The following is an 18,605-nucleotide window of genomic DNA, read 5'->3' as shown; positions in this document are numbered from 1 at the left end:
TGTCTACAATAGCCAGACTATGGAAAGAACCTAGATGTCCATCAACAGATGAATGGATCAAGAAGATGTGGTATATATACACAATGGAATACTATGCAGCCATCAAAAGAAATGAAATCTTGCCATTTGCGACGACGTGGATGGAACTAGAGCGTATCATGCTTAGTGAAATAAGTCAATCGGAGAAAGACAACTATCATATCATCTCCCTGATATGAGGACATGGAGAAGCAACATGGGGGGGTAGGGGGATAGGAGAAGAATAAATGAAACAAGATGGGATTGGGAGGGAGACAAACCATAAATGACTCTTAATCTCACAAAACAAACTGGGGGTTGCTGGGGGGAGGTGGGATTGGGAGAGGGGGTGCGGGCTATGGACATTGGGGAGGGGAGGCGAACCATAAGAGACTATGGACTTTGAAAAACAACCTGAGGGTTTTGAAGGGTCAGGGGTGGTAGGTTCGGGGAACAGGTGGTGGGTGATGGGGAGGGCACGTTTTGCATGGAGCACTGGGTGTTGTGCAAAAAGAATGAATACTGTCACGCTGAAAAAAAAATAAATAAATAAAAAGGGAAAAAAAAAAAAAAAAAAAAAAAAAAAAAGACATTAACCACACAGGCACTTGTTTCACATAACAAGGGAGGACTAGAAAGGGCACTCTGGCATTTGAGACATGAGAAGGGGAAAAGAAACTATTAAATCTAAAGATATAATTTTGTAATTTTACATATCTTTTATAGTAGGCTCCACACCCAGTATGGAGCCCAATGTAAGGCTTGAACTCAGGACCCTGAGATCCAGACCTGAGCTGAGATCAAGAGTCGGACGCCTAACGGACTGAGCCACCCAGGAGCTCCCATTACATATCCTTTTACTAGGATTTGGCTGCTGGGATGTAAGTGGTGCACATTAAGGTCCTCTTTGAGGATAACAGATGCGAGGAATTACTTGGCTGTTGTGACTGGTAACCCTTCCTAGACAAGCGAGCTTGTTGAAAGAGGGCACGGAAGCCGACACCCGCCACACTGCTGCACGTCACTTCTTCCTTCCCCTGAAAAAGAACATCTCCCTAGGTTCAGAGCAACTGTTTCTCCGCCCAAGACACAAGGGCAATTCCTAAGGAAACATTCCACAATAATTCCTTTATTCTATATACATCCGTAACTGAATCGAAATCAACATGGCCAGGGGCAGACTTTCATTTTTCTAGAGGAGTTTGGTGTAGCTCCTAAAGATGGTCTTTCAAGTGAATTTTTCTCTGAGGGTATGAAATTGCCAGTTGAATATACAAACTTGGTATCTGAATATTTAAAAAATCTATTTCAGGGCAGTGTTTCATTTTATATATTTACGTATAATGAACTATTTTCATACATACTTGTATTGTTTCACATTCTTCAAAGACTTTCAAACAGACTGTCATATAATCATATTTTTTTTCCTCTTTAAATCATGACTTTTACCTTTTTCTTCAACTTTAAACAGTTGTGTGTTCTGGTTGGCACTATTGCCGTGAACACGTGTGGTCGTCACTGTTGTTTTCTGATGTTTATGTCAAGACCAATAAGAAAATATGACATCTTAAAGGTGGAACATGATTTGCCTTTTTATTTTGAGAGTCTTGGTTCCTACTCAATTTGGTGTTGTAACAGGCTTGGCAACAGCGAAGGTCTGGTGAGAGACACGGGTGGGGACACAGCGCTAGGACACACAGACAGTCGGGGTGTGAGACAGACAGGCTGCTTATGGGGCTCATAGACATGAATGAGGTAGGGCGTCATCTAAGACAACTGTGGGCAGTCTGGCTGCAAACAGACTTGGCCAGATCCCCGGGATGGTGTCGGCTTCACGGAAGCACGGTGAGAGGCCCCGAACAGTGCGGAGCACGTGGGTGTCCTGAGGCAGGGCACTTTTGGAGAAGAGGAAATGGCCTAAGAGAAAGCAATGAGACTTAGAGACTCTAGAAGAAAACAGAAAGGAGGCAGTGTTGTGAAGGTGGCCTTGTAACGCAGATTCTAGATTTCCTGATCCAGGCCGACACCCTGGAAAATCAAAATTTATTTGGCAGAGCAAATAAAATGTCACGGCTCTCTGCCCACTAAACCCTGGGATGCTATCCCATAGAAAATAATTAAGGAAAATAAGACACTGACCGTAAAAAGCCAGAGGTCAGAATATTACAAAGTTTAAGTCACTGGAATTTCAAAAATATGTGAACGTGGTTGAAAGAATCTATTGTTAATCTCCATTACTGGAGCAATTAAATGTATCAATTTTAAGTTCTTTCAATAATCCATTTAAAATTACTTTAAGATGAATGGATATCATTTTCCTTCAGATGAATCATTGGTTCTTTTTATTAAGAACCTACTGAAAATATAATTAAAATCGGATTGTCATTTAGAGTTTCATAATGGAAATGAGCTAATTAAAAATAAATTAGCATAATAGAAAGGAGCCAATTGATTTTCCATAAATTCTGTGAGAAGTATCTACCTGTGAGGCCAACCTTATTCAGCTCAGGCTACCCCAACCCAGCACCCTAGCCAGGGCTTGAATGACAGGCATGCACACCTCACAGCTCTGGAGGCTGGCAGGCCAGCGTCCACAGCAGAGTCTGCGCTCCGCGTGCATGTAAGAAGCTTGGGATTCAAGTCTCTTTGCCCAACTTGCCCTTCAGTAGTAGTGAGGAAGCCCAGTGTCTCCCATGCCACAGGGAGGGGACTTCCATACAAAGTAGCTGGATGTGAAGGTGTTTGGTGGTGGTCATTCAAGTTTTGTGGAAACTGCAGTGGGGGTCTCTGAGAACATTTTGAAATTGTAAGTTGATTATTTTACAGTAATTAACATATGTATATATGCTTTGAGAGAATTGTTTGAAGAGCACAGACATTGAAAGTACTTGACTATGAAAGGGAGGCAGAAAACCTACTTTCTACTTCAAATCAACAATATTTTGGTTCCTAAATAAAAGCAAATCAGTAAATGGAATCATTATACATGTATACACACACACACATATATATGTATATATGACTATGTATATGAATCTTATTGTTTATAGAATCTATAAACATGAATTCTATCATATATATTTTTAATGTGCAATCTTATTTTTACAAAGAATATATGAGTTGCATAAAATGCTGATCCAAATTTTAATCTATTTATTGTCCTATGAACCTTTATTTCCTTAATTTAATTCTATTATTGAGTTAACTTTTAAGACTCAACAGAGATTAGTTTCAGTTTTTAATTTTGTTTCAAAGTTTTAAACTAAGAATTAAAGAAATAAATGGAAACAATAGACTGGTTGGCATAGGAATATAATATTTAGATAGAATTGGTCAAAAGATGTAGAGTTAAATTTAGTTTATCAAAATACAGGCAAGCTATTTTGTTCTACTATGCCTCTCTGAAATATTTGTAATCCATTATACAATTTAGGCTAACACTGTCAATTTTTTTCCCATTTTATTCCATCCAAGGACACCATACTTTGTCTAAAAAATAGAATTAATGCAGATATTCCACAGCAGGATAACTCCTGCTTTCATTGATTTTTTTTTAATTCTCTGAGCAGATATTATTTGGTAATTGATCAGATGAAGAAATAAAGGCTTATCACACTCTGCCTGAGAAAATTTTGCATTCAAAACTGTTCATAGATGCAACATTAGATTAGGGAATTCTAGTAGACACCCATTTGAATCATGTCTGCTCTCCTCTGCCCAGGTTTTATTTATTTTTTTCCAACAAGATGTCACAAAATATCACAAATATCATAAAATATGTGCTTTTCCTCATTCTTCAACACCTATGCATGTTGGTCCCTAAATATCCTAAGATAACCAAAACTGTCCTGGTTAGTGATTGGTCAGGAACAGGCACGTGAGTCTATTTGGGCCAATCAGAAGCAATCCAGGTATTACCCAGAAGGCATCCTGGGAAAGCTGTCTCACTGGACAGCATGAGGTTGGCACAGCACTATACGCTGATGTAAGAGCCTGGTCTGAGGCAGGCCCCTGGGGAGAGCAGGTTGCTGCCCAGTGCTTCCCCAAGGCCACGTGGAGCTTGAGGATAAAGCCAGCACCCAGGCTGAGAGATAACAGGAGAGACAACACAGATAACAAGCCCTCAGTCACAAAGTCAAGTCCTTGATCAAACCTCCCCTGACACTGTCCCAATTTATGATTATTTAGTCATATTGCCAGTAAACCTTCATTTTTACTTAGATGAATTGAGTACCTTTTTCTTAACTTGTAAGAAAAAAAAAGACGTATATTGAATGATATGCACAAAATGTAATATAAAAGGGGGCACAAGAAAGGGCTTGCACATTTTGTTATGCATGTGGAGTGCAGAGTGATGTTATTTCCAGTATCCTAAATAAATAATTAGGTGGAAGCAGCCCTAAAATGAATAAATGCAAACAAAAAGATCATTTCTCTTGAATTTTGAGTGAATTGGTGAAGACAAAAATAGTTTTTAATTTAGGTGTTCATTATAAGTTCTACTTCAGATGAGATGCTTATTAGGGAAAACAAACCAAACCGCACGCCTGTCCCTCAGTAGACCCTCTTCCCGTGTCACTTGTGGTCTCTGGGACGGATCTGCAGCTTTTGGCCAGGGATCGATCACTCCTATTTCTCTGATTTTAAAAGAAGAAACACAGGCATAGAATCAAAATGTTGAGATCAAGAGAGGAGGTTTGGAGGAAGGAATCTTTAGCATTGACAAGCATCTATGAAATAAGGCACAAAGCTGGATTTGGGGCATCAGGTAGCCCCACAGTAAAGTTTCGCCTAATGGGAGACAGAAACGTGGAGGAAGGTTAATGGATTCCCACTGCTATTAGGGAGGCCCCCCTTCAGCCAGTAGGTGCCGAGGGAGAGACAGCTCACACCACACATAAGGTGAATTCAAACAATGAGGAAGAGCCAGCCCGACAGGAAAGCGGGATGTGCACTGGGCAGTGAGGGGGCAGCACGGACAGAGACACAGAGGGACAGAGAGCTATGGTGACCATGAGCCTGGGCAGGCTTCCCATGCTCCGGCTTCAGGACCAGACCGGGTTGTGCAGGGAACCAGGGAGTCTGCCCGATGAGTAATGAGCCTTGTGCGGCCCCCACAGAATCGCAGTGGTGCCAGTTCTGAATATTACGGGAGCTAATTGGTAAGTTCTCCTAAGGAGGAAGATGGTGGCGCTTGGATTTGGATGGATCCCTCCAGAGCTCTGTCCTGGAGCCTGGCAGAACGTTCCCAGGGCTGGAGCAGACAGAATGGGCAGGGAACCCTGACTTGAGAACCAAGTGGGACACAGACTCCTCCAAACCAAAAACTAATCACATGTGGAGACTGAGAGGAAAGAAGAAATCTGGGCCAGTCTTAGTTACCTCGTGGGTCCGCCAGGGTGTTGCCGCCATGAGGAACATGTTTATTTCTAGGAACTTTATAGCCAGATGGACTGGAAGGAAATTCAGGAAACACCAGGAAAAATACAAGAGGTTAAATATGGGAAGGGCACAGCCAGGTCCCCGTGTGTGGTCCCAGTGCAGGGCAGTGGGGAAAAGACTGCTTTCAGATCTGAAACTCCCTGCCGTGGCGAAGGTCCTAGACCCTTTGCCTCTTAGTGTCCTCATCGGTACAATGGAAGGGACAGCAACAGTGACCATCTCATTAGTTCCAGAGAATTGAATGAGTCAATATGTGTAAAGAGCTCAGAGCAGTGTGGCATCCAGAATTAGGTCAACGGATATCAACTGTTTATCCTTATTTTATATTTCGGACGATGTAAAAACTCCAGTAACAAAAGTGACAGTGTACAGATGATCAATCTATATAAAACAGAGGAACCGGGAATGGAACATGATAATTGGAAAACTACTGAACGTTACGTGTGTGGAACAAAGCCTCGATTTCATTAGGTCAGGGGTTTTGTGCAGATCTTAAACTGTCTTATTCAATAATTGTAGTTTTGGGAAACGTGGGTTCTAGGCAACTCTAGGAATTCCTAGGATCATGTGCAAAGTATCTCTTTTTCTTGAGCCCCTGTTCAAAATTGACATCCGAATCTCAATTAAAAATCCTAACCCCAAAGAGGTGAGAACCACTATTTTAGGAGAAAGCAGGATGACAGACGTTGACAGACATGTGCCCTGGTGAGAGAAGAAGATGTGATTCATGTTCACCTGTGTAATATTTCTGTGAAGGAAGTCCTGACTGTGGGACTATCACTAAAACACAAAAAGATGGTATTACCAGTTAAATTAATAATATCCCTGAACCATGCTGGTAATTGAAGAGATTCTTTGTGATGGGAGGAAAAATGGGTTTCACTAAGTTAACATCCCGTAGTTGTGTGAAATCTTGTCTGTACGACTTGGCCCCCTGCATCTATTGTATGACCGGGAGGACTAGAGCGGGATGCATCACGGACCCCCGTGACTCAGAAGCCTCACAGCTAGAGTGGGCTGCGGCGACATCTCCAGAGGGCATTAGGCCGTTTTCTGTTCAAAGAACAGACTGTCAACCCTTCAGAAGCAGCAACATGGCCGAGGGGCAGGTGTCGACATTCTCTTGGGGGAAAACCAGACCCTAGACGAGCAGGTGGAATCCCGTGTTTAGCAAGGCCTGTCCGCACAGCTCTGCTCTGCTCCGTGCCTTATGCTAGCTCGTTCCCAGACTAGCAGGAAGTGGAGCCCCACCGAGCCGACCTCCTGAACCCACTGTGTTAGCCCAGCACCTCGTTCCCAAGTACAGATGAAAGACGCCTGTTTCTGGAACCCTCCTGAATTCTTCAAGAACACACTGCAGAGGCCAACTGCGCCCTGAGACGTCTACGACACCCACGTGGCAGCAGCAAGCCACGGTCACCCAACCGGAGAGCTGAACGGAACGGTGAGACCAACAGAACTAGTCTTGGAAACTGTCACTGTCATCATCTGGGAGACACTCACTGCTCTTAAGTGCTCGTTGCCAACGATCGTGTGAACACAGCCTGGCTTCCCACTTCACCTTTCCTTTTGTCCCACATCATTTGGGCCACATGTCCACTCTTTCCTCATAAACATGCTTGGCACAAGCTCTAGATTCACCCTTCTTGAGGCGGAAGACTAGAGAGCTGCCTGTATCCACAAGGGGAGTAGAGTCCAGAGGGGCTCAGCTCCCCAGGGCAGCGGGGTGCCCATCGCTGTCCAGCATGCCGACCCCCGCCCGCCTTCCTTGCCAAACCGGCCCTGCGTCCTGACTCCAGCACGCGCCACCCCCACTGGATGAATGAAATGAAAGCGTGTGACCACCTACCCACACACCTTGGCAGAGGCGCACTCCACACACGACGGCCCCCACCCAGGCACGTAAGCTTGCTTGCACCTTCTAAGCGATACCCTGGGAAGCAGGAAAAGGTCAGAGAGTCCCCGACTCCGAAGTGGAAACCGATTCTCCGGCTGAAGGCAGGGACGCCAGGATCATCGCAAGGCTCCAAGTCATACTCTGAGACATGAAGAGACAGATTCCGTTTGTGGGAAATTGGGTCAATACTCAAAAAGTATTTAGCAAGAATAAAAAATGGCTGTTATTAAATAGGTACATAAATGCATTTCTTCAAACTCCTCCAGAACTTATACATGTTTCTCATTGTACTGTGAGCTGTCTCATGATGAGGGAAATGCCGCTCTGATAAAACCTTCTAGAGAGGACAGAAGTAAGCCAGACCAGCAGGTGAAAAACAGACATAAAACCACACCGATTTCAGGCAAACATCTGAAATGTCCCCAGAAGGGAAAACTCCTCATTTGCATGATAAAGTTGCTGCTTATTTGGACACTTACAGAAACAAGCTCCAATGTATTGGTGCCGCTGGCAATTGTTGGCAGCCCGTGTCAAGCCCAAATCCTTGCAAATGAAATCATGCTTCCGAGCATCGGAACAGCAAGTTCACCTCAGCACTGGCCGTGTCCTCCCAGGTGTGTCTTTCTTTTCAGACTGAACTTGCCTGTGACACCGCCTGGATAAGGTGATCCTTCTGCAGGCTTTACAAATCATTCTTCCATTGGGTGTGTGCAAATGAATCATTCCACACGTTCCCAACTGATACCCCATTATTTTTTATCATTTAAAAAAATGTTTTTAAGATTTTCTTAAATATTTCTTAAATCTTTTCTTAAATCTCCAGCACGGAGCCCGACATGGGCCTCAAACTCAGGATCCTGAGATCAAGATCGGAGCTGAGATGGAGAGTTGGGTGCTTAGCGGACTCAGCCACCCAGGTGCCCCAGTGTTTTAAAATATTTTAAAACCGTTTCAAAAAGCTTCAAAGACCCAGAGAAGTGTGTTTTGTCTTGCCTGTTGTCTGTTTGCTTGTCTATTTGTTTAGGGATCTTGTGCGAGAAGTCAGCTCTAGACTTGAATGCTGACCTTCAGTAATCCAAAGACTTATTGTCTGCTCTGTGCTGGGAGCAATGGATTTAAGAAACAGATGGTGGGAACCACACCGACTTCTGAGAAACACCTAGGGAAGGGATTCAGAGACCTGCATCAAGGTCACTTCCCTTCTTTTTAAGTGTTCTGTGTAACTTCAGTTTGGATCTTGATGAAAGTGAGAACAGAGGGAAAGACATTCTCACAGTGGCCCTAATTGAGATCCACCAGGAAAGACTACATAGAGGCATTAGGCATTAGTGTTAGGAAGATTTAAGTCTTTGTTGCATAGAGCAGGCAATTTCATGATTACCCTTGATTACGGCAAATTTCCAAGAAATCAAGTTGTCTGAGCTCGTCCCAAGAGTTCCACTAATGCAGTGAAATGCAAGGAAAAATCAACAAAGTCAGATACATGGCAATTGGTCGTAATTAGAGGCAGTATAGAATAGTCCAGAGCATCTTAAAATCTCTGAGAAGTCTTTTTCTTTAAGACAGCACTTCAATGCCTATGTTGCTAACGATCACGCAATACAGAGAAGTGATTATTAGCTTCCTACTGTGTGTAGGTCACAGGAAATACACCTGCCGCTGGTGGAAAGGTAGAAGGCACAGAAAGTCTTTGACGAAGCATTTCAGCATTACAACAGGAGATCAGATAAAAACTCCTCTGTTGGGACAAAGGATCTTGTAAGTGGCATCGGAGGTCATTAAGGAGTTGGTGGGAGCTTCCAAGTAGAAGAAATCACTGGTGATTATGGGACTCAGGTACTACCTTACAAAAACAGCATCAGCTCCTGGCTGTGAGGAGTAAAGCTGAACAAACGCTCTCCTTTTCTAAGCATCATATGCAGAAATACAAATTTATGCAACTGCTTACACCCATCAAAATCCCAGAACAGGAGCCCCCTTTGTGACGGTGAGGGCTCTGTCTGTTTTGGCAGGGCCCTGAGCATCATCCAGTCACTGAACACGGCTCATGTGATTAACTGCATCTCATGCATGGCAGATCGTTTTTTAAGTGTGCGTCGTTTCTCCTTGTCCATAAAAACACAGTGATACCACTCACGGCACCATTCATGTTGACAATCTAGCCTGGGCAGAGTGTTTGAGACAACAGAAAGCCTGCACAAGTCTGATGTAAGTATCATGACTGAACACGGTACATCGTTTTGGCAGACGGCTGTCTGTGTGCGCGACTGCACCGGAGTGAAGGAAAAGCTTGTCCTCAGCGGTGTGCGCTCACCCTTCTTTTGCTTTTTTCACTCTCGAGGCAGTTCTCCAGACAAGCACTGGCATCCACTGGAGGGCAGGAGCCACCAACATCAGGTGCCGGCTTCCCCTGAGACTCTCCCAGTGAGGAGGATGGCTCAGAGATTTTGACAGAATTGATGAGGAGACGTGGGTGAGAAGGGTTTTTCAGGAGAACTTGGTGATATTGACAGTTCTGCAGGAATGAGAATCTGCAGTGTCATTTCGTGGCCGCTGGGTAGGTAGGTGTCTTCCCATACTTCTTCCAGGAGGTTCAGCCTCCTCTGCCCACCAGCTGAGGCTTACCATTGCTCAGACACAGCACACGCACGGACGCACACACACACTCCCACGAACGTTCTCTCCTCGCCGGAGAAGAGACACCACCGACAAGAACAACGTACCTGAAAATGTGATGTTGAAGCCCTCGTAGGAAATGGAAAAGTCTGATATGAACCGAAGCTGGGCGGTGAAGTTTCCAAACAAACCTGCCTTAATAGTGTGCGGCAGGACGGAGCCCGTGAGCCTGGCCACGGGCTCAGAGAAACTCCCGTCCTCCGTGATCAGTAAGTAGTCGTGGGAGCTCTCAAGGTGGAAGGTATGGAACATCATCTGAACACCTGAGCAGTGCGGACAGGGAGGGAGGGCAAGAGAGAGTCAGGGAGCGGGGGAGAGAGAGAGATCGGTCAACAGTTGAGGGAAAATATTTTCTTCCAGGCTTAGAGACACCAGACTCTTGAGTCAAAGTACGATCTTAATATGCAAACTTCACTTCGAAGTTTCAAAGGAAAACACAGGGAATGGATAGAGCGTATTTAGAAATGAAAGAAGGGGGTAAGGAGCCAAAATAATGAGTAAGTGTATGTAAGTACAGGTACAATTATGGATTCGACATTAGGACTGTAGGGACAGAGAAGGACACCGATCCCGAGTCAGACACAGACGCCCAAGTACAGCACGCTGGTGTGTTTACGGTGCACCGCACATGGGAAAGGTCACCAGAAAAGTATCTATCCTAGAGGAATAAAGGACCAGATAATTTTGCCATTTATATTTAACAAGTATCCTTTATGTAATCTTAGGTTGGACATCGAGCCTATAAACTTATACAAATAGGGGAAGAATTCTTTGAGATCATAGTTTTATGTTCCTCTTACACACATGTGCTCATATTAGCCACACCAACAAAGTATTGTGGATTCCTACACTACTAATAATAAAATTAACTATGAATAGCTCCTTTTAAATAAAAATACTCATTTTTGTGACAAATTCTTGGTCACTCACAATTTGTTTCTTCTTTATTCTTAATTTCCTTCAAGGAACTTTTTTCTATTTTCTTTTTTAAGAGAAAGAGAGCAGACCAACAGGAGTGGTGGAGAGGGGCAGAGGCAAAGGGTGAGAGAGAATCTTAACCTGAGCCTCAAGCCAGATGTGGGGCTCGATCTCAGGACCCTAAGATCATGACCTGCGCCAGGATCAAGAATGGGATGCTTAACTGACTGAGCCATCCAGCCACCGCAAAGGAATTCTTAACATGCATTCATGATACATGCTAGCATAGTGTAACACTGGGTATATAGTCCAGTGTGTCCATTTAATATCAAGTTGAGTCAAAGCTAAGTGTGCAGCCGATGTGTCCATGACATTTATGTGATCAGAGTTTCATACTATGGAATGACAGATTCGGTTCTACAGAAAAGACCCAGGGTACAATGCTATATCCAGTATTTATGAATCACATTTCTTGCACAAATTACCAATTTTCTGGCCTTCACTATAGTTACCTATAAAAAGAAGATAATAAAATCTGCTCCATAAATCATCACTGGGTGACGAAGATAAATGATCTGTTATGTGTAATAATACTGAGTAAATTTGGAACCAAGGCAAGTATAAAATGTTATCCCAGGGGTGCCTGGGTGACTCAGTCAGTTTTTCTTGCCTGCTTTTGGCTCAGGTCATGATCTTGGGGTCCTGAGATCAAGCCCTGTTTCAGGCTCCCTGCTCAGTGCAGAGTCTGCTTGGGATTATCTCTTCCTCTGCCCCTCCCCCTGCTCATGCTCAAATAAATAAATAAAATCTTTTTTAAAAAAGTTATCCTAGATTTATCACCATGGAAATGAGAACTTTAGATAATTTCTTACTTCCTTCGTTTTAATTGGTATTTGTGTTTTATCTCTTTTCCTTACCATCATACCTACTTTTCAAGCATCATACCTAATTTTCAAGCATATATTCAAGCACGCCTACTTGCATAAATCCAAGTTACCTAATTGAATGTAAAACAAGAATCTAGTTTTATGGTTACATCAATCATTTTAGACCATTTTTCTTCTAAAATGATATAAAACATCCAAATAAAGTTAAAATACATGTGAAGAAATTAGTTAACTTACTTGTTCACGCTTGCATACTTTTTTCTCGGCCCTCATGTTTGTCCCTTGTTTATTATTCTGCACATATAAAGTCTGTGCAATATCCTTACCCTTTCCGTGAGACACTTCAATAGTCCACGTGCAGTTTAGGGAGTTTGGGTAAAAATCTGGAAACCCAGGAGAAAGGACGGTCCCACTCTTTCCATGGATGTAACCTCCACAGAGGGCTGAAAACGATAAGAAAAATGATTATTGTAGTATTAAAGTTTCACAATGATTGAAAGAATAAAGTACTTTTAAAGCGACATTTATTTTGCATAAGGACTAAAGGAATATCAGATGTCACCTCTATGAAAAACAAAACAAAACAAAAACTTCCTTTTACTCAAAATTGTAATATGCCACAGAAGGGTGTCCTAACTAGTACATAACCTAGTGAAATAAGAGAGTAAGGAAATAACACAAAATAAGCAGGAGTGGAATTTTGTGTGGCAACTTGACTGGGCCCTGGGGTTCCCAGCCATTTCTGAGAGGATCCGTCTGGATGAGATTAACATTTGTATGGACGGCTAGAGCAAAGCAGACTGCCCTCCCTAATGTGGGTGGGCCTTGTACAATCAGTTGAAGGACTGAATTGGACAAAAAGGCTGAGCTTTCCACAAATGAGACAAATGAGAAGAAACTCCCCCTGCCTGAATGATTTGAACTAGGACATCAGTTTTGTTCCTCCTTTTGGGCATGAGCTGAAGTACTGACTCTTTCTGAGTTGGGTGCCTGCCAGCCTTCAGACTAGAATTTACACTATCGGCTTCCCTGTGTTTCCAGCATGTCCACTGCGGATTTCAGGACTTGACAGGCTCAAACCAGGTGAGTCTAATAAATCTCCCTCCCTCCGTCCCCTTCCTTCCCTCCTTCTCCTTCTCTCCCTTCTTCCCTCCCTCCCTCTACACACACACACACACACACACACACACACACACACACACATCCCACTGGTTCCGTTTCTCTAGACAACACTGACGTATACAATCCGAGTTTCAGAAACGGTATGGGTTTGCATTTTTTAGAGCTGCTGGTCTTAGCAGCTCTTCAGTTAATTTCAATCCTCATCAACAAAATCTGGCCTGTTCAATGTGTCTTGGAGATCCATCTTTGAAGGAAGAAAAAAGCTATATATAACAATTTGATGGGGAAGTAGAGACATTTAGAGAATCCATGTAATAAGGAAGATTCTCTGTTACCGTGTCCTCTCTATGCACACATGTTTTCATCTTTCATTTTTGGAACTGGGTAAGATTATCATTAAATGGCTGATACCTAAAATAATTTTCCTTATTAATATGAACGTCCTGAACTGTGACTCTTCAAAACTAGTTCCATAAGTAATATTTGCAGAATTAGCTAACTTGCCAAAAGATGTGATACATCCCATCATGGTCACTCATCATAGGTTTTAAGGGAGCAGACAATCTCTTTGAATATGCAAACCACATGGGAAGAGTTACATAAAAATCAGTAAAATAAAAACTTTTTGGGTGAGTCTTGGAATATTTTGACAATGTAAGATTTTCATATCTTAAAATTATACTGACATTTCATTACAAAAGAGGTAAAATTAAAATAACAATTGGAATTAATTCATTCAACAAATAGATCCTGCCCTTGGCACTGGAAATGATGAACAAAATAGACAAAAATGTTTGCCCTCATAGAGTCAAAAATCCAGCTGAAGACGAGAGACTATGCCCATAATAATGTAAAAAGCCGATTACACATGATGTGGGAAGATGATAAGCACCAGGGAAACAAAGGAACAAGGAAAGAACAGCACATTCTCCGAGTTGTGTGGGTCGGCAGCCGTCCCGAGCAGCTGGTCGGGGAAGTGGCTTATGAGGAGGCACTTGAACAAATGAGGGAGCCACTGGTATCTGGAAAGAACTTCACGGAGAGAAACACCCAAGGACAGAGGCCTGAGTGGGCCTGTGCACGGGACAGTTCACAGGACAGAGGGGACGGGAGGGAGCATGAGCAGTGAGGTTGAACAGTTTCCAGACAGTCACATGTGTGAGTGAAATGTACGGGCTCTGGGGACTCCTGTGTGGGCAGGACAGGGGCCCACAGGGGCTTCTGCCTGGTCACTGGCGCTGTGCGAGAATGGGGGGCGGGTGGCAGGGAGCGGGGAGGACCCTCGCTGGGATGTGGCAGCCCAGGTGGCGGGAAGTGGGCAGGCTCTCGCCACGGTTTGAAGGCACAGCCACGGGGGTGTTTCCAGGAATGGGATGTGGGCACCATGACCAATGGCTGTGGGGGTTTAAGGCTGAGTGTGAAGGAACCGAACATGAAGGAGACTTTGGGGGAAGTAGGCTTTGGGTATAATCCAGATCGGTTTCAGATGTATCAGCCGGATGCCTCCTACACGTCCACGGCAAGTGGGCACACGAGTGTGGCCGAGGGACAGAAACAAGAGTGCACGCAGAGGACACCACCGATTTAGGGCTTCTTGGTGTGGATAAGGGAGCGAAAGCCCAGAATGTTCCAATGGCAAGCAGCTCAGGGAGGTGAGGAGCTTCAACAAAGGAAAGTGGAAAGGAGTGGCCATGGAGTGGGGCCAGAACCAGGAGAGGGTACAGCCCAGAGTACAGAAGCTACACGTCCATAACCTTTCATGTTCTGGGATTGGATCCTTGCAAATCAGGGCATTAGCTTCCCAAATATTTATCAAGGATTTAACTATAAGGAGTGACACCAGTTGATGTAAAATTGAGATATCACATATACAGTTATTTGTGGTAATCTTTATCCTAAAATCTGCACGTGCTATGGAAAACCGGTAAAAATGAATTTCTATCCAGCTACATTTAAAAACTATAGAATTTATCAATCTCTGCTTCATCCTCTGACTTCATGCCATCAAAATAAAATGGATGATTATACATTGGGGAGAAGTTCGGAGGAAAGACATCTGACTGTTGATGTTTTCATTCAACTCACACACAACCCAGAAATCATGGACTACTACCATCAAACTGCCGTTTAGGAGCAAAGTAAGGAAGTTACTTTAGATAAAGCAAATCCACTGCTCATTTTGAGTCATATGTACAAATACAACACAGTCTAATTCATCCATTATGAAGATTTTTAAGTGAAAATCTTTTCACCAACAAAGCATACTCTTTCTTCTGTTTTCTCCGGGAAAAGAGATTTGATATATGACAAATTGCATGGGTATTCTGACCTGATATTGAAGAGAAAAGACAGTCAAATAAGAGACTCAACTGTTTTTATTGTCTGACCAGATTCACCCACAGACACCTCTGTGTCTCCCCAACAGAGTTACAGACACGGCTGCATATGATAGGAATGACAATCGTCGTAGTTGTACAAAACACAGTAAGCTGTTAATTTTGCTATCCTTAGGGCTATAATTTCTTGAATTCTACTTTTCTATTTCTATTCTGCGCCCACCGTTACAGACCCGGAGGCATTATCCTGGAGCTCCCGCGGGCAGAGAACAAAGGCGTGTGGGGACTAGAAGAGCCGAGAGAGGTGAACACCGACAGCAGTCTTGCCCAGAGGAGCTGAGGAACCTCCAAACAGGGTCAAGTTCTACCTTTGGTTTGTTGCTTCGACCCATTCATCCATCCAAACCTCCAGCCAAAATAATTTCCCGAAGAAGTTACTACTATTCTCTAAGCCCTCCTTTTTGCCCTTGGGCACATAACAGTAAATAATACAGACAAGCCCCTCTTCTTCCAAAATCCAAGTGCACAAGGCAAATAATTACAGAGTGCCCAAGCACGACTTATTCTAAGAACAAGAATCTTCGCTGGTTCTCAGAGCTCAGAGGCGGTCTAGGTAACTAGAGTAGAGTGGGCTGGTGGGGCTCCCCAGGGATGGCCTCGTGTCCGTCCGTGCAGAGGTCCGCTCCCAGGATGTGGACTGCTGCACAGGCAACAGAAGGATGGAGGGAGGGCAGACTGCCTGAGTCGACCCCGTGTTCCCAGACTGCTCTGTGATGGGCTGCCGGTGGCCAATGCGCCGTAGGCTCTTGGGCTGGGGGGCTCCTGGTGTCCTAGGCAAAGCCCACAGACCGCCCATGGACTGTGGAGGTGCTCACTTCCTGTCACCTGATTCTCGCCCTCGCTGCCAGACCACGGTAACACCTGCAGTGTGCCGACAGCTATGTCTCAGAGCCCAACCCTGGCTTTCATGTTCATTTCCACACGTCTGCTCTGCTGCAGCTGGGGCAGGCAAGATTAAGGCACGTGGACAATATCCTAGGTGTCAGGCATTTTGCACTCGGGAGGTGACAGAGCCGGAGAAATCAGAGCCGGCAGGTTCTCCTCTCTCCTGGGAAGATCTCTGTTTCCACCAGCTCTAACGACAGACCTGATAGGTCTCAAGTTCACATGTGAATCGCGGGCTCCTTCTCAAAGTGCAGCTGAATTTCCCATGGCTTGCTAAGGCTCTCAGAACTTAACCATCTTGCAACAGCCCCGTCTTCGTAACGGCACCCGCGTTTCTCCCTCGTACTTTCTGAAACTGGTGTGTTTCAGGTCCCCCTTCTCTGCTTTATGCCGCACCTTCTGTCCTCCATCCTCTTCTGTAAGGAGATGAACAGTGGGAGCACCCAGTCTCTTGCCTGATTTGTTTGTCTTTTGTTTTTCTCCGCTTCTCTTTGTTTAAAGTTCTAACAAAATTCTATTGAAATCAGAAACCTGATGGGATGGTATTCCATTCCCAATTACCCACAGACTCTCATGCCCTACGGAGTTACTGATTTTATTCCTTCATTCCTTCACTCGTCCATTTAAACTGTAATTTTTTCCCCAAAAGACATTTTGCAAGGAGACCCTACCAAGACAAGTGGGAACAATTTTGAGCTGCTGTGTTACAGCAGAGGCTGTGTTTTCCAAGCCCTGGCATCATCCTCAGCGTTTCTGCACAGAGAGCTCAAGCCCCACCATGGGAACACGGCGTCCTCGGGGTTTGAATCTCGCCAACGGAATCAGGTCCAGGCTCATAGCACTGGCACGGAGGGTCCCTAACAACCTTAGCTCTTTCATCATCCACAGCAAATGACTCCCCATCCCCCAAATCCTCCCGCCCTGTTACACGTCCATGCCTGGACCCTACAACTCCCTCACTTCCGATCCTTCCTCTCAACCTTGTTCTCAAGGATGTGTCTGGACACCTGCCTCCCAGGACTTTAACGACACCAAATTGTAGCTCTGATCTCTTCCATCTCTTTATTCCCAATTTTCCTGTGCCTAATAAAACACTTACTTCATTGTGCTTTAAAAAATAAATCTTTCCTTTCTCTATGCTGACAGAAGATAAACTTCTGTGTGTGTGGCTGCAAAGACGGTAGTTCTCCAAAGTATGTTTGTGGAAAGAATCCACTGTTTACAAAAATATCTACTGAATGAAGAAATTTTTCCAGAGTGTTTCTTGCACTTGTCTTTCAGCAATGAAAGGGAGACAACTTACTCCAGTGTTCATATTACTTCTTTAAAACTTGAGCATGCTAAGGCAGAAATAGTAAAAACGAAGCGATGCTATGGAAATGGGAGAGATACTGATAGAATTTCTCTTTTTTTCATGGCAATATAAAATATTGTAACTAATTCTTATTTCTTTTTCCATTCCCAAAGTTATGAATATTTAAAGGTTTAAATATCCTATTGATGTATCATTTGTCACAATAAAAACCCAGGGGGGGTTAAGAGATTGCTTAAGATTTGAAAATACAACAAGAACAATTCTTATGGTTAAATGAAAACAATCAAGCACGACTGACTGAACTCTTACATCAAACTCTAAAATCTCCTAGTGTTTGCGGCTCTATTAATAGCCTTTGATCATAAATTTATTATCATCTGAAATAGTTTTCAGTGAAGCCAAAACAAAGCAGATAGCTTATGTTACAAATTCCTCTAGAAGGGTTAAATTTCAAATTTTATGCATTCGAGTGGGGAGAAAATAAAAGATAAATGCATAAAGCTCATGTGCTTTATTTTCTATGGAAAATGTCAAACGTAGACGATCAATTCTATAGCATGTCAGTTCCGTGCAAGCACTAGGAGCCCTTCTCTGTCTGTCCTCATGTCATGTCTTCTAGATAATTTCCTATGGAACATTTTGTTCATTTTCCATTCACTCTACTTCACCAAACCTCTGGGAATTGGCAGGACGTGCCACCGTGTCTATCTGGTCCAGGAGACAGTGCCCCTGTCCTCTGCCTAGATGCCTCCTCTACAGAGGAGAGTGTACTGAACCGTTAAGTGTATGTGGATATTAATGCCACGGTCTGAACATCTGCATTCCCCCAAAACTCATGTTGGATCCCTAGGGTGATGGTTTTAGGAGGCGGGTGTTTGAGATGTGAGCAGGTCAAGAGGGCTGAGTCTTACTTTTCTACAAGGGGCCCCACAGAGCCCCCTTGCCCCTGGCACCAGGAGAAGACAGAGCTCTCTGCAGCCTCCAACATGGGGTCACAACTCCTCCATCATGCTGTCCCTCTGACGTCGACTCCCACCATCCGGAACTGT

General features: G+C 44.0%; 1 protein-coding gene across 1 annotated transcript in view; it reads right to left on the bottom strand.

Moving 5' to 3' along the window:
* Nucleotides 1-18,605, bottom strand: part of CSMD1 (CUB and Sushi multiple domains 1) — a 2,021,046-nt gene that overhangs the window by 355,157 nt on the left and 1,647,284 nt on the right. The window contains exons 19-21 of the mRNA XM_045997494.1: nt 12,165-12,281; nt 10,081-10,296; nt 7,310-7,498 (exon numbers count right to left, since the gene is read on the bottom strand). Coding sequence (XP_045853450.1) covers nt 7,310-7,498; nt 10,081-10,296; nt 12,165-12,281 — 522 coding nt within the window. The remainder of the gene's footprint in view (nt 1-7,309; nt 7,499-10,080; nt 10,297-12,164; nt 12,282-18,605) is intronic.

The sequence above is a fragment of the Meles meles genome, chromosome 2 (assembly GCF_922984935.1).
Source record: "Meles meles chromosome 2, mMelMel3.1 paternal haplotype, whole genome shotgun sequence".
Classification (NCBI taxonomy): Eukaryota; Metazoa; Chordata; class Mammalia; order Carnivora; family Mustelidae; genus Meles; species Meles meles.
Note: the sequence above shows the minus strand (reverse complement) of the source record. Positions and strands in the feature narration are given on the sequence as shown.